Source organism: Chrysochloris asiatica, unplaced genomic scaffold (genome assembly GCF_000296735.1).
Source record: "Chrysochloris asiatica unplaced genomic scaffold, ChrAsi1.0 scaffold00126, whole genome shotgun sequence".
Taxonomy (NCBI): Eukaryota; Metazoa; Chordata; class Mammalia; order Afrosoricida; family Chrysochloridae; genus Chrysochloris; species Chrysochloris asiatica.
The window spans coordinates 9,117,795-9,132,232 of record NW_006408644.1 but is presented as its reverse complement, the minus strand read 5'-3'; the positions used below and the strand labels follow the sequence as shown (position 1 = coordinate 9,132,232).

At 42.0% G+C, this 14,438-nt stretch overlaps 1 protein-coding gene across 1 annotated transcript; it reads left to right on the top strand.

Moving 5' to 3' along the window:
• The first annotated feature begins 2,540 nt into the window (after positions 1-2,540).
• On the top strand, positions 2,541-13,105 carry NXF2B (nuclear RNA export factor 2B). Its single transcript, XM_006869118.1, has 21 exons — positions 2,541-2,602; positions 2,835-2,906; positions 3,003-3,090; positions 6,080-6,163; positions 6,274-6,378; positions 6,495-6,575; positions 6,693-6,762; positions 6,901-6,989; positions 7,108-7,215; positions 7,396-7,505; positions 9,080-9,116; positions 9,476-9,544; positions 9,631-9,686; positions 9,781-9,888; positions 9,974-10,032; positions 10,138-10,253; positions 10,351-10,393; positions 10,796-10,868; positions 11,417-11,596; positions 12,856-12,916; positions 13,061-13,105. Exons 1-21 carry the CDS (start codon positions 2,568-2,570, stop codon positions 13,103-13,105), a joined length of 1,689 nt encoding a protein of 562 aa, XP_006869180.1. The 5' UTR covers positions 2,541-2,567.
• The last annotated feature ends 1,333 nt before the right edge of the window (positions 13,106-14,438 follow it).

The following is a 14,438-nucleotide window of genomic DNA, read 5'->3' as shown; positions in this document are numbered from 1 at the left end:
GTAATATGATTTGACCTGTGCTTTAAAAACCACTCTGGCTTCTGTGTTAAAAATAGACTATTGGAAAAGGATAGAAGTAAGGGCACATGTTGGAAGATATAAATCCAGGAGCGCGAATTTGGTGACTTGGCAGTGGAGATGATTAGAAGGGACTAGATTCTGGAAATGATTTGAAGATTGAGCCAAGAGAATTTCCTCGTTAGTTGGATGTGGAATATGAGAGTACAGGACTCCAGTCACCTCCAGCTTTTTGGGAGTGAAAATGGAACTTTTGAGTCAAGTGCTCTTCCCATGTTACATTTCACTACCAAGTGTCACACAGATCAAGTAGCAAAGGTTATGAGTAGCAAGACTGTACTAACAGTGGGTCACACAGTGAAAGCAAATCACTAGAGGAGTGAATCTGAGGTCTGATCACGATCAGTGCAACATAGAGTGATCAGGATTGCACAGTGTGTACTAATCAGTGTGGCCCGAACCAGCATGGAGTACTTAATGAGTTGTTGTTGTTGTTGTTAAGTGCCTTCGAGTCGGTTCCGACCCATAGCGACCCTGTACAGGGTTTCCGAGGGTGTAAATCCTTATGGGAGTAGAAAGCCTCATCTTTCTCCCGCGGAGCGGCTAGTAGTTTCGAACCACTGACCTTAAGGTTCGCAGCCCGATTCGTAACCATTAAATTCAAATATACCAAACCCAAAACAACCACTACCATCAAGTCAATTCTGACTCTTAGCAACCCCTGCCTATAAGACAGAGTAGACTGCCCCATAGTGTTTTCAATGATATCAATCTTTATGGAAATAGACTGACACATTTTTGTCCCTATGAAATGCCTATTGGATTCAAAATGCCGACATTTTGGTTAGCAGCTAAATGTTTTAACCATCAACTGCATCACCAGAGCTCCTCACATCCAAATACAGAGTACTTTCAATGTCATAGCCCAAAAGGAAGCTAGGTGCTAACAGTCTAATTTCCTTCACCCCACCCCTTTTGCTCCAAATTACCGGCATTACCATTTGATTCAATTGATATAGGAAAAATAATACTCCTAGATAATCCACCTGTCAGAGTAAGAATTGAGAAAATCTCATTTCTGTAAATGTTAAAATAACTCTCAAATATTTTCACATGGTAAATTATATATATTAGCAGGGAGTCAATGTAGGTGGAGAAATGGGGAATAGAAACAAAACTTTTGCATGTGAGTACAAGGTAAAATACAGTGAAGAACACTTTATAAGCATACCTGAGACCACAGTATCCAATGAAGTCAGCTTCAGAACAAAGAACAGAGACAAAGAGGAAGAAGGATGTTGCACAGTGAAAACAGGATCAGTCCACCAGGAAGATGTAATGATCCTAAATGTGTTTACACCAAAAAACATGGCCTTAAAAATACATGAAGTCAAAATTGAGGGAGCTGAAAGGAGAAATTCCCAATCCACCATCACCCTTTTATCACATGGTAAAATGACTAGACAGAAAACTAGCAAGAATATAGAGAATATCTGAACAACACAATAAAATAACAGGATCTAAATGACATAAATAGACCACTCCACCCAACAACAGAGTACACATTCTTTTTTAAAGTATCCATGTGGCATTTACCCAAGATAGACCACCTCCTGGGCTATAAAAACAAAAACAAAACAAAACAAAACCCACAAAAAATGAAACCCTCAACCAATTAAAAACCATCGAAATATATAATATTTTTCTCTCAAAATAATATAATCAGACTAGAAAAAAGTAGCAGAAAGCAAAAAAAAAAAAAAAAAAAAAAAGCACTAGGAAATTATAATTGACATTTCTCATTCCGGTCCATTGTTCAGACCCTTGCTTTAGAAGAGCTGAGTTTAGAAAGGGTTGATTCCTGGGCTGAAAAGAATTTCAGGAAGAGCAAAAAGAAAATGAATCTGGATACTTCAGAGTATTTTGAAGGCAAGAATAGAGGCAGGGAGACTGTTTAGGACGTTGTTGATTCTGTCTCACCTGTCATTTAAGCAAAGGAAGTGCAGCTTGATTGTTAATTAAATCAGTTTGGTGGTTGGATTTAGCTGTGAGAAAGGTTGCCTTTCAGGCTTTTAGTACATTTGTTAAAGAGTCAAGAAGGAAAATAAAATTAGGACACCTTCCTAAATTCTTCCTATTGGCTAGCCTAATCAACATTTACAATTCTATTCCTTATAAATCTGGCTCCATTTTTCAAATGTTGAACAGAGGTGCCTCTTCTTCCAAGAGTGCTCCCCTAACTATGCTGTCTGTCAGATAAGGTAGAAGGATTTCCTTTCTGGTGTTTGCAGTTGTTCCTTTAGAACAAGTTGGCAGTTTACTTGCCCTCTTGTGGTATTAGTCCATGATGGGGAATATGATAATGAGCCACCAATGAATCTGAAGAAAAAAAATTGTTCTCAATTTCAGAATATAATGATGGTGATAACTTCTCTCTAGGAATACAGAATGGTCAGAGATCTTTCCAAGGGAATCATGTCGAAGAGAACATTCATAGTGAGGTTGAGCTTTGGTCTTCCCACTTCCAAGAGAATGATGGAAACACAGCAATGAGGTATGTCTACAAGGACCTCCAAGTAAGACAGTAAGTGACCAGACAGCTTGATTTGCACGTAGCTGCCACTGGGACTGTGTAGCTCTTAGCCTCGCTGTGATTTGTTTGTTTGTTTGTTTCCTTCTCCCGCTGGAAAGTTGAAGGAAGCTAGAAGTGGGATAATGGTTGCGCAACCATGTAGCACGAGTATCAATGAAGAGAGGATATATAGAAGACTTTCTACACATTTATAAACACATACTTTCTCTTCACTTTCCCACAGCATTCCCCACACCACCCAATGCACCAACAGAAAAGTGAGATGGCATAATGAAGATCTTATGCATATTACTGTGTGGAGAGATGGAAAACATCAAACCAGAAAAATGGTGGAGAATGTGCCTGTTTGGAGATATAGAGCACCTCCAAAGAGTAAAATGGTCAAGGATAGGCATGTGTGGAGAAATAGAAAACCTCCAAAGAGAGATATGGAGGATAATAATCATGATAAAAGCTCCAGAAGCTGGTTCAAGATCACAGTGAGTGTTCTGAAAAATGTACAGAACGTACACCCTGGAGATTGTGGTGGGGTCGAGTTTTACTGGTCTCATGTAGAGGAACTAGTTACTTTATTGGGAGTATGAGCAGTTAATAATGTGCCCTTTATATTAATAACAGGCAACATGCTCGATCATGTAAGGGACATCTTACATGATCAAGCATGTAAGATCTCAGAGAAATGATAAAAAGAGACAAGGTTGATTGTAGGAAGACAAAGAGGAAAACTAACTTCCAAGGAGATGAAGCAATTCCCTGCAGCATGACTCAGTTTGGCTCAAGCTGAGTATGTGTTTTAGGGGAGGGTATGTGGAGTCCAATCTCTAGAGTTCTTGGAGGAGCAGTATGCAGAGCCTCCATTAAGTAAGAATTCCTGTTGTTGTTAGGTGTCCTCTTATTGATTCTGTCTCAAAATGACCCTGTGTGCAATCGAATGAAACACTGCCAGTCCTGCACCATCCTCATAAATGTTTTGTTTGAGCCCGTTGTTGCTACCACTGTGTCAATCCATCTCATTGTGGATCTTCCTCTTCTTCACTTACTCTCTACCTTACTAAACATGATGTCCCCTTCCTGACAATATGTCCAAAGTGTGAGAGATGAAGTCTTGCCATCATCTCTTCCAAGGAGCAACTTGGACATACTTCCAAAGCAGATTTGTTCATTCTTTTCGTGATCCATGGTATATTTCATATTCTTTGCCAACACCATAATTCAAATGCATTAAGCGGGAGAAAGATGAGGCTTTCTACTCCCGTAAGGATTTACACCCTCGGAAACCCTGTACAGGGTCGCTATGGGTCGGAACCGACTCGACGGCACTTAACAACAACAACAACAATTCTTCTTAGCTTTTGCATGCATATAAGGTGATTGAAAATGCCTCTGGTGAGTGAGGTTCCAAATGACATCTTTGCTCTCTAACACTTTAAAGAAGTCTTTTGCAGAAGATTTGCCTATTGTAATACATCATTTGATTCTTGACTGCTGCTTCCATGAGCCTTGATTGTGGATACAAATAAAATGAAATTTCTTCTTTTGATGCTTCCTGTACCATTCAATATTTTGCCCTTTCAGTATTTCAACTTGAGGCTTGATTTTTTTTTTTTTTTTTAATTCAGTTCTTTCAGCTTGAGACATACTGAATGTGTTTTTCCCTTTGGCTTTCTAACTCCAGGTCTTTACACATTTCATGATATAACTTGACTTTGCTTCTAGAGCTGCCTACTGAAATTTTCTGTTCAGCTCCTTTACTTCATCATTTCTTCCAGTCACTTTAGCTTCTCTACAATCAAGAACAAATTTCAGAGTCGTTTTTGTCTTTTCTTTCTTACCTGTATTTTAATGACCTTTTGCATCCTTCGTGTTTCATAGTCTTGATGTCAGACACAACTCCTCTGGTCTTTTGGTCATTCGTGTCTAATGCATCAAATCTTGAGCAAAGACTTCTTCATTGCAAATACCTCTATTCAACTACATGGTGGCTATATGTGAACCTTACCAGGTGGTATACACAGGCATCAAATCAACTACATATGTGGAAAAATATGATTGAGAAGCTCAACATTATCAGCCAAATTTATATGGTTTTTAAATTCAGATGGGATACACTCAAGGTCATATTTTGGCTCTTGTGGACTTATTTTATTTTCTTCAGCTTCAGTCTGCACTTGCATATGAGCAATTGATGGTCTGTTCCACAGTTGGCTCTTGGTCTTCTTTTGGCTGAAGATACTGGACTTCTCCATTGTCTCCTTCCACATATGTAGTTGATTTGATTCCTGTTCCATCTGGCGAGGTTAATGTGCATCTTTGCCGTTTATTTTGTTTAAAAAAGGTATTTACAATGAATAAGTCATTGGTCTTAATGAAATTCTATCATGCAATCTCCAACGTAGGTTCTGTTGCCAAGGCCATATTTCTGACTGTGGTCCTTCTTTTTTGTTCCTAACTTTCACATTCTAGTCAATGCATCTTGATTGCACTTTAAAGCAATTTCAGACTGAAGAAGTTGGTAGAATTACTCAGTTTCTTCATTGTTGGCTACAGTGGTGGGTGCATAAATCTGAAAATAGTCATATGAATTGATTTCCTTGTAGGTGTATTATCACAGACAGCATTGTATTTCAAGATAGATCTGGAAATGTACTTTTTGATGATGAGTGCAATGGTGTTCAACTTGTCATTCCCAACATTCAAAGTGACCAATACTTGTCCATTTCAGCTTACTAATGCCTAGGATATCAATCTTTGTATGGTCCATTTAGTTTTTGATGACTTCCGTTTTTCCTAGATTTATGCTTTCTACATTCCGTGTTTTGATTATTAATGTATATTTGCAACTGTTTCTCTTCATTTTGAGCTGTACCGCATCTGCAAATGAAAGTTGTGAAAGCCTTGCTCCATCTGTATGATTAAGGTCAACTTTACTTTGAGGAGGCAGCTTTTTCCCAGTGTATTTTGAGTGCCTTCCAACCTGGGGAGCTCATCTTCCTTAATTATATCTAACAGTATGAATAGGCTACTATTCATAAAGTTTTCAGGGGTTAACCTTTCAGGAGTAGTCTGCCTCTCCTTCTTCAAAATCTATCTTAGTCTGGAAGTTCCACTGAGAACGGTCCACTATGAATGATCCTGCTGGTATTTAAAATAGTGTTGGCATAGCTTCTAGCATAGAAGCAGCACACAAGCCACCACAGTACAACAAACTAACAGACGAGTGGTAGAACTCCTGGAACCTCGCAAAAGGAAGATCTTAAGGTTATTATTTGCAGGAGAGATTTTTAAGGAAAGAAAAATGATATAAGAAATCCATATTTGGCACAATTTTAAGAAATCATATCAGTGATTATTTCTTTAGAAGCTTTTAAACTTCAGTAGAAGATCAGAACAGAATACTGGGTAGGGTCTGTTCTCCAGCCTTCATTCTGTGTCATTACTCTTTTCTCCTATACTTTATTTTACCTTTAGGTTCCTTGTGGGAGAAAATATGACAAAGATTGGCTACTGAATTCCATCCAGAACCATTGCAGTGTTCCCATCAAGCCAGTTGACGTAAGAGAGAATGGTGAAGCGAGATGACTGGGTAGAGGGGAGAAGGGTATCCTGGATCATCATGGGTCTTTAATCTCTGAAACTGTTGTTGTTGCATCTACTCCCTGTAGTTCCACTATGTAAAAATGCAGGCCCAGTTCTTTGTCCAGGATTATTGTACTGCCTCTGCTTTGAAGAATGCCAGTTATAAGATTCGAGGTGAACAGAACCAAAAGGTGTGTGTTCAGGCCACTAACTGTACGTATTCTGTGGGCAAAAGACAGATCAGGGGCTGGAATCTCTTTTGGGCGATTAGACTTCACAGTATTTTCCTGCATCTCCTTTCCTATAGATACGCATTTTGGTCAATCATTCTACAGAACCCCATTCCGTGCAGAATAAGTTGAGTCCAGAACAAATGGAACAACTAAAGGTAATGCAGACTCAAGACATGCTGTGTGCCCACCACTTATATCCTCACCCCAAATTCCCTATCATGATCACCACCATAACTACCTCAGATTTGTTAACTCCATCTCTGCTTTTGCAGCTGACTGTGAACAAACGATATGATGTCTTCCAGAAAGCTCTTGACCTCCAGAGCCTGCGCTTTGACCCAAGTATGACTGACAGCCCTAATTCTAGGGCGGAGGGCGGGGGTATTACAAAGAAAAAGACTTAGGCATGTTAACTTGGGGAGGGTACTGACCCAGCTGGCCCATCTCAGCCTTCTGACTTTTTCTCTGGACTTCTTGAAGACTTGGTAAACCATGATATTGACATGATCCTGAATCGAAGAAGCTGCATGACAGTCACACTGAAGATCATCGAAGAGAATTTCCCTGAGGTGAGGCTTTTAGCCCAGCACTGGTATTTAGAAAGAGAAGTGGAAAGGATGAGATGTAGGGCAAGTTTGTCTCTGAAGCCCTAGATAGTAACCAACACTCTATTCTTCTTCCCAAAAGCTGTTGTCCTTGAACTTGTGTAGCAACAAACTGTACCAGCTGAATGGCCTGTCTGACATTATACATAAAGCCCCCAAAGTCAAGATCCTGAACCTCTCCAAAAATAAGGTGACAAGTCGAAGCCAGATTGAATTTGGGTTGAGGGTGGGGACCGTGCTCATCAGGGTGATGATGAGAGGCAGGAGGATGCCTGTGGGTGACTATGGGGCAGGATGAAACATCCAGAAGGCTAAGATTTCTCTCTGTTCTTGGGACTCATCTCTTTCATTTCCTCCTCATTTTTCTCAGCTGAAGTCAGTGTGGGAGTTGGACAAGATCAAAGGGATGAAGCTTGACGAGCTGTGGCTGGAAGGAAACCCATTGTGTAACAACTTCTCAGATCATTCCACCTATGTGAGGTCAGTGGTAACCACTGTCTGCCATTCTGAGGACCTTCACCCCTACAGCCTGTGCTACCCCTGACAATGTCTTCAGGATGTTGGAGCTCTGATCCTCTAGGAGGACTACGTGCCCTGCCCTCTCCTCTCTGTGATTCACATCTGTGCTTAGAGGTCCACCTGCCTTCATCTGGCCCGTTCACTGCTCCCTTCTGTTTGCCATCCCTCTGTACCCAGTCTTCTCTGGCATGGCCTCCAGGAAGCAGGGCTTCTCCTTCCTTCCAAGAACCAGGGGTGTGGACACTGTGCCCTACTCTACCACTGGGGCCAGATACTAATGCCCTGGACTTTGAAGGCTCTTCTTGAACAGGAACTTCTGCTGAGACAGGTCAACCTGGCTCTGAGCCTAGGTGGGCTTCTCTTCCATCCTGTCATGGCCCCTCCCTCCCTTGCTCCAAAAGGGTCCCATAACCTGTCAGTGGGTCAGAAGTGAGTTTACCTGCAGTGATCAGAGGGCAAGGGGCAGAGGCAGATGTGAAAACAGAAGAACAGTTCTCTCAAAGGCATTGCCTCCTCCCTTCACCATGTTATGCCATCCCGCCTGGTCCTTCAGAATAACACTGGGTACACCAAGATGCCTCAGGTAATGGACCAAGTAAGACAGGCCGAGTTGTATAAGGGTTTTCAGGGGAGAAAGTGGTGCTCATAAGAGAGGCCACAGATGCTTTACCTCATGCTGTGCTGTTACCTAAACATTTACTCATGGAGAAGGTCTCCTGCTCCATGGCTGCTCAGGTTCTCATGATCGGCTCACATGGAATTACCCAGGTGACAAAGGCCAACAAGGGCCCATCCCAACAAGTACCTCTTCTCAACTCCTACCTCAGCCCCAGGGACTGACAGGGAAGGTGAAGGGCAGAATGCCAGCAAGGGAGGTGGTTTTTCCCTCCTTTCTCCCTAATCCTCAACATCCACAAAAAACATCTTCCGTTGCCTTTCATTAGCTTTCTCTTTCTCTTTTTTCTCCACTACCCAATATGTCCCTATATTTTCCCTCCCCTACTTTTACTCCCTACCTGTCCTTATTCCCTCTTTGCTGTCTGAGTCTGCCTCACTCATCTCCCTGCCCTGACATCCTGGGCCATCACTTGAGGATGTCCTGGTCTTGTCCAAGGCCAGGCCTGATAGGACACCTGGTGAAGTAGCAGAGCCCTGGGCCATACCCAATTCCCTCTTCCCTTTGGACCCTTCTCTGAGGACCTGGAGGAAGGTAAGTAAGTCAGATAGAAGAAGGAATCGCTGGCGCATAGCCTTTAAGCTGTTTCACTGGAGGAGAGGGTCAGGACTGTCCATGTGAGAAAGTCCAGGAGGAGGAGAGTGGCAGAGGAGGTCTGTGGGGAATGAGATGGAGAAGCTGTGCCTTTAAAAATGGGGGCTGTCCAGTGGCCTAAAGGGAATGTAGACCCAAGACCCTTGAACTCAAGCCAAGCATGAGTGCTCTAAGGGCTCTGTACATGGCATTTATATGTTCATTCAAGGCAGGCAGTCCAATGTTGTAGTGTAAAACACTTTTTCCTATTTTTGGTTTTGAACAGTGCCATCCGAAATAGTTTCCCCAAGTTGCTATGCCTGGTAAGTGCTTACCTTTATTATTGTCTTCTATTATTTACATTGATGACCTGAACCCCTGTCCTCAAGTCCTTTGTGTCTTGTCTATTTTTGCATTGCCCCTTTACCTATTTTAGAAGATACAGACTTTTAACAAGTCATAGCTATTCTCTTAAAAAGGGTCCATGAAACAGGCACACACACACACAGGTACAATATCTAATAGTAGAGGTTTCCAGACCCCATAGAGAAGATAGAATGTAGTCTGTAGTCTGGATCATAGAATTTTCAAGGCCATTTCACACCTGGCCTCTGACCCTCATTTTCCTGGACACCTGGTGTGATCTCCCAGCTCTACACTGCTGACTTACTTCATTCCGCAGGATGGCCAGCATCTACCCCAGTCACTTAATGTTGAAATGAAAACCCCAGATATAATGAAGCCCTGTAAGGTGAGTTGGAAGTACTAAGCAAGATTTGGCATGTTGCAAGGGAGGCTTGGCTAGTATCATAGTCTCAAGTGATCTTTTAATTCCAGGAAAGCTATAAAGGATCGGAGCACCTGAAAAATCTACTCATGAATTTCCTGCAAAAGTAAGTAGTCCTGGAACCTCATGGTGATAAGGGACTTTCAAGTCCACTTAGGAGCCCGGACCACAGAAAGCCTGTCCTTCTTGCTTCCCCATAGGTATTACTGGACCTATGACTTTGGTGACCGTCAGGATCTTGTCTTTGCTTACCACGATGAGGCCTGCTTCTCACTTGCCATTCCCTTTATCCCTGAGGATCCAGTTCCGTGAGTATTACAGACCTATCTGATGACAACCCTGGACTTTGTGACTTCCCATCAGTACCCCCTCCTGTTCCTCTTTTTCTCCTAGAAGCAGCTTGAGCAAGTACTCCAAGGGTAGCAGGAATCTAAAGAAATGCAAGGACCCTGGTAAGTATGTTAGGGGAAAATTGGGCGGGACAAGAGATGTGAAAGAGTCAGTCTTAGAGACTCAGTGAATGAGGAAGCCCCTGATCTTCTCTTCTCCCAACACAGTACTGCGGATTCAGTTTCTGAAACACACGAAACATGATATTGTTGACTTCCTCAGTGTATTACCCAAAACCCGGCATGACCTCAACTCCTTCTTGGTGGACGTGTGTCTCCAGACGGTGAGCACCTGTTTCCTCCCTGAGGCAGATCCAGAAAGCGTAAGTGGGTAAAAGGGTTATGGGAATCCTGGGAGTCTGAACCATTTTACTCTTTCAGGAAAAGATGCTCTGCTTTTCTGTTAGTGGACTGTTCAGTGAGGGTGAGTTCCTTCTCTATGTCCCCCACTTTTCCTTCTCAGAATTCTCCAGACTTCCCTGATCCCTTCCCTTCCTATTTCCTCTGTGTGCTCCAGTTCCCACCCTGCTTCCAACCCACCCTGGTCTGACCTAAATCCATACCTGTCTGCCCCAGCACAGCTCAAATGTCAGGGATACAAGTTATGGAATTTGATGGATCTCATCCCCCATCCCACACTCTGCCACACTGTCACATTCTCAGTCTCCTTGTTTGCAAGATGGGGCTAGTAATACCCATCTCTTTGACTGCTGTGAAAAACGAGGCACGTGAACTCGTGAAGAGATTGCCATAGGGCCTGACACAGAGAAGTGGCCCTATGTAAAGGTTGAGCAACTCTGAGGATTATTTTTTGTTGTCTTTGAAGTTGAAGGAGTACATCAGCCTCATGTCTGTACCTTCACCCAGACCTTCATTGCTATTCCTGCCAACAATTCCAGGTAAGTGTTGCGTTTTGGATGCTACAAGGAACATATGCAGCCTGAGGTCAGTACATTACATTCCTCATAGTTCCCTCACAATTCCAGAATTCTAAATGATAAATCCCAGGATCAGTCTAGCCTAGTGGATAAGAGCATAGCTATGGTATAGGAATAGCAGGTTCTCAGCCTGACTCCAGAACTGATCAACTGTGTGACCTTGGTCAAGTTACACAACCTCTCTGTGACTCAGTGTTCTTCTCTGGATTAGGAAGGTTAGAGTATCTATCTCCCTGGACTGTTGTAGAGTTTAGAAAGACCAGTATGAAACTGTCTCTGGATTGGGAGTAAATCTACAAATCCAGTGAAGCTGGCAGATATCCCTCCAAAGGCAGGTTTTGTGGTAGGGGAGAGGGTAACAGCCACGGAATCTGGGGAACAATCAGAGTAGGGGATAGAGGGAACATGGCTGTTGAGTGGAAGCAGGATCATTGTTTGGGGAGGCAGGTGTGGGGGGTGTTGGGGGTTACCTATTTGTTCAGCTGTCTGAGGGCTCATTCTTCCTGTAGCTTGTGTATTGTGAACGAACAACTATCTGTGAATGATGGCGGCCCCAATAAGACCCAGAATTCCTCCACCCCAGTGCCCACATCCTTGTCCAGCTCTAAACCAACCCTCTCCGAGGAGCAGGAAAATATGGTGCAAGCATTCGCCATCCAGTCTGGGATGAAACGTGAATGGTCTCTGAAGTGAGTGCTGGGAATTCTGGGGTCAGGGTGAGCTGGGAGGACCAAAGATAAGAATTTACAAATGAATTTGAAAAGTTACTGTTCATAGGTTTTACTTAAAAAAAAGCAGCAGACCCATGAAAAAGTTACCCTGATATTACACATACATGTGCAAATAATCTTAAAATAATATAATACTCAGATGACATTGTATTTTATATGGAAAATCCTAAGGACTCCATTTAAAAAAAACCAAACACTATTAGAAATAATAAACAATTTCAGTAAGGTTGCAGGGTTCAACTTTAATAAATAACAATCCTTTTTGTTTCTGTGCATATGCAGCAAGCAATATAAAAATTAAATAAAACTTTCATACACAAAGCATCTAAAAGAATAATATACTTAAGAATAAATTAAGTAAAACACAAAATTTATACTGTGATATGTACATGTTGTTGTTGTTAAGTGCCCTCGAGTCAAGTCTGACTCATAGTGATCTTGTATAGGGTTTCTGAAGAGGGGTGGGTGAGTTTGAACCACCAACTGTGCGGTTCAAACCAACTTTATGGTAGAGTGCGTATCCTACAGGGTGACGCAGTATTTAAACTATTGTTTAAATAAATCAAAGAAGACCATAATAAATGGAAAGACACATTATGATCATGGATTGAATGATGTAATATTGTTGAAATGAAAATATTCCCCCAAATTGATTTACAAATGTAACTCAATCCCCATCACAACACCAGCTAGCTTCTCTGCAGAAATTGACTGCTAAGCCTAAAATTTATATGGACTTGCAATGTACTCAGAATAGCCAAACAGTCTTTAAAATGAAGAACACATGTGGATAACTCATAATTCTCAATTTCAAAGCTTACTGTAAAATGACAATAATCAAGACTGTGAGGTACTGGTGTATGGATAGACATAGATCAATGGATTTGAATTGAGACCCTACTAATAAATATTCACATTTATGGTCAATTGATTCTTCTACTAACTAGGGTGTAGGAAAATTAAACAGCGATGCTGTGACACTTGTATATCCATTTACAAAATAAATGTTTTGGACCCTTCTCTCACACCATATGCAAAAATTGACTCAAAATGGATTAAAGAATACTTTCACAAGATCTTTATCATTACACACTTTTTCTCATTCTAGTACATGTGCCCCAGCCTAGAAATAGCTTGGATTTAGTGGTGCCATTGGGTAGGCTTAGTGTTCACATTGCAGTGTTAATGGAGCTCACCTATTCTTCTCCCACCCCCAGATGTCTTGAGGACAATGAGTGGAATTATACCATCGCTGGACAGGTCTTCACTATTCTCAAGGTGAGTCTGAGAACTGAGTGGGTAACAAGTGCATGATTCTGGGCCTTCTAGAAGACTGAGAAGTTAAAGGCAAGGTGGCCTGGGGTGCAACTCTAGGTCCCTAGCTCTTCTGAAGTCATAACTTTTTCTTTTCTCTTCCTCCAGGCTGAGGGCACAATCCCAGAAGAGGCCTTCAAACAAAGCCCCTAAAAAGATCTCTTGGATATGATCTTTTTCTTCATCCATATCATCTTTGTTTCTCTTCTCTCTCACCTGAGATAACACCCATGAGCTGGGATATAGGCCTGGCTGACCAGTAAGGTAGTTTGTCGGCCTGCTCGTGAACCACCCAAAGGATCTGCTGTTCTGTGTATTTTCCCCACTCAAGATCCTTGTTTATTTTTTAAAATTATTTTCTTAATAAAGAGTGCTGTGCAAGTTGGATGTTTTATATCCTGGATTGCTCTTTTCCTGATCCAGCCATGAGCCATTATGGTCAGGACTGACCTGCTTGCTCATTGCTTACATTTTCTAGCTGACTTATCAGGCTTAGGTAGATTGTCAGGTGGGTTGTCAGTGAGAGAACACATGTTACTTCTGAGGATTGGCTTTTGGAGACAGTGTAATTCAAACAAATGTTGCACCTGGATTTGGTATGCTACCTGGTACAGTAGGGGCTTTGCAAGAGACAGTCAATGGCTAGTGAGGGCAGTGGAAGGAAGAAAGGTAGAGACTCATGTGATTTACTTCTTGTACTGACACATTTGAATTTTTTCAGAGCATATCATGAACACTCCTATGATTTGCACACAGATGAATGGGAGACTGGCCTTTTCACACATCTCCCTGTGCTTCAGTTGTCTTCTCTTCCACTGTACTGCTGTCTTCCCCTTTCTGAAGGTGTACTTTTCCAGGTGTCTCACTTTAGCACATGCAGAATGAGGGAGAGTCAACTTATCTGCCAAGAGCATTCCTCAGAGATCTGACAACTGGTGCTCCGTGTTCTCTTTCTTGATGGGGTTCAGCCACTTATTTTCACTTCCAATCAAACACTAATAGCACAGCAACTCACATCAGTTTTGTGGGACCTTTCTCAAAGACTGGCAATTAGCTATCCAGAATTGCAGTCAAATAGTGAGCAAGATATTTGCACAATTTATTTTCTACACTTATATAATGTTTGGAAGTCTAGACAACAAGCAGTCATATGTTTTAAATTAGAAATAATGTTAAATCCAAATTTTCAAGTCTTAATTCTATGCAAGTGATGACATAGATGAGATAACCACTAGTGTGCAAACTGTGTCTCCAACTTCCTGTTTTACATAAGTTGCTTCCTTGTCACTTTCTATTCTTTACATAGGAGTACACTGGAAATCCACATGTTGGTGTGGCGCTGTTGGTTAATGCGCTGGACTGCAAAGTCAGCTTGAACCTCAAGGTCGGTGGTTCAAGCTCACCAGCTGCTCCTTGGAAACCCTCTACAGGGTCGCTATGGGTCGGAACCGACTTGATGGCACTTAACAACAACAACAACACACTG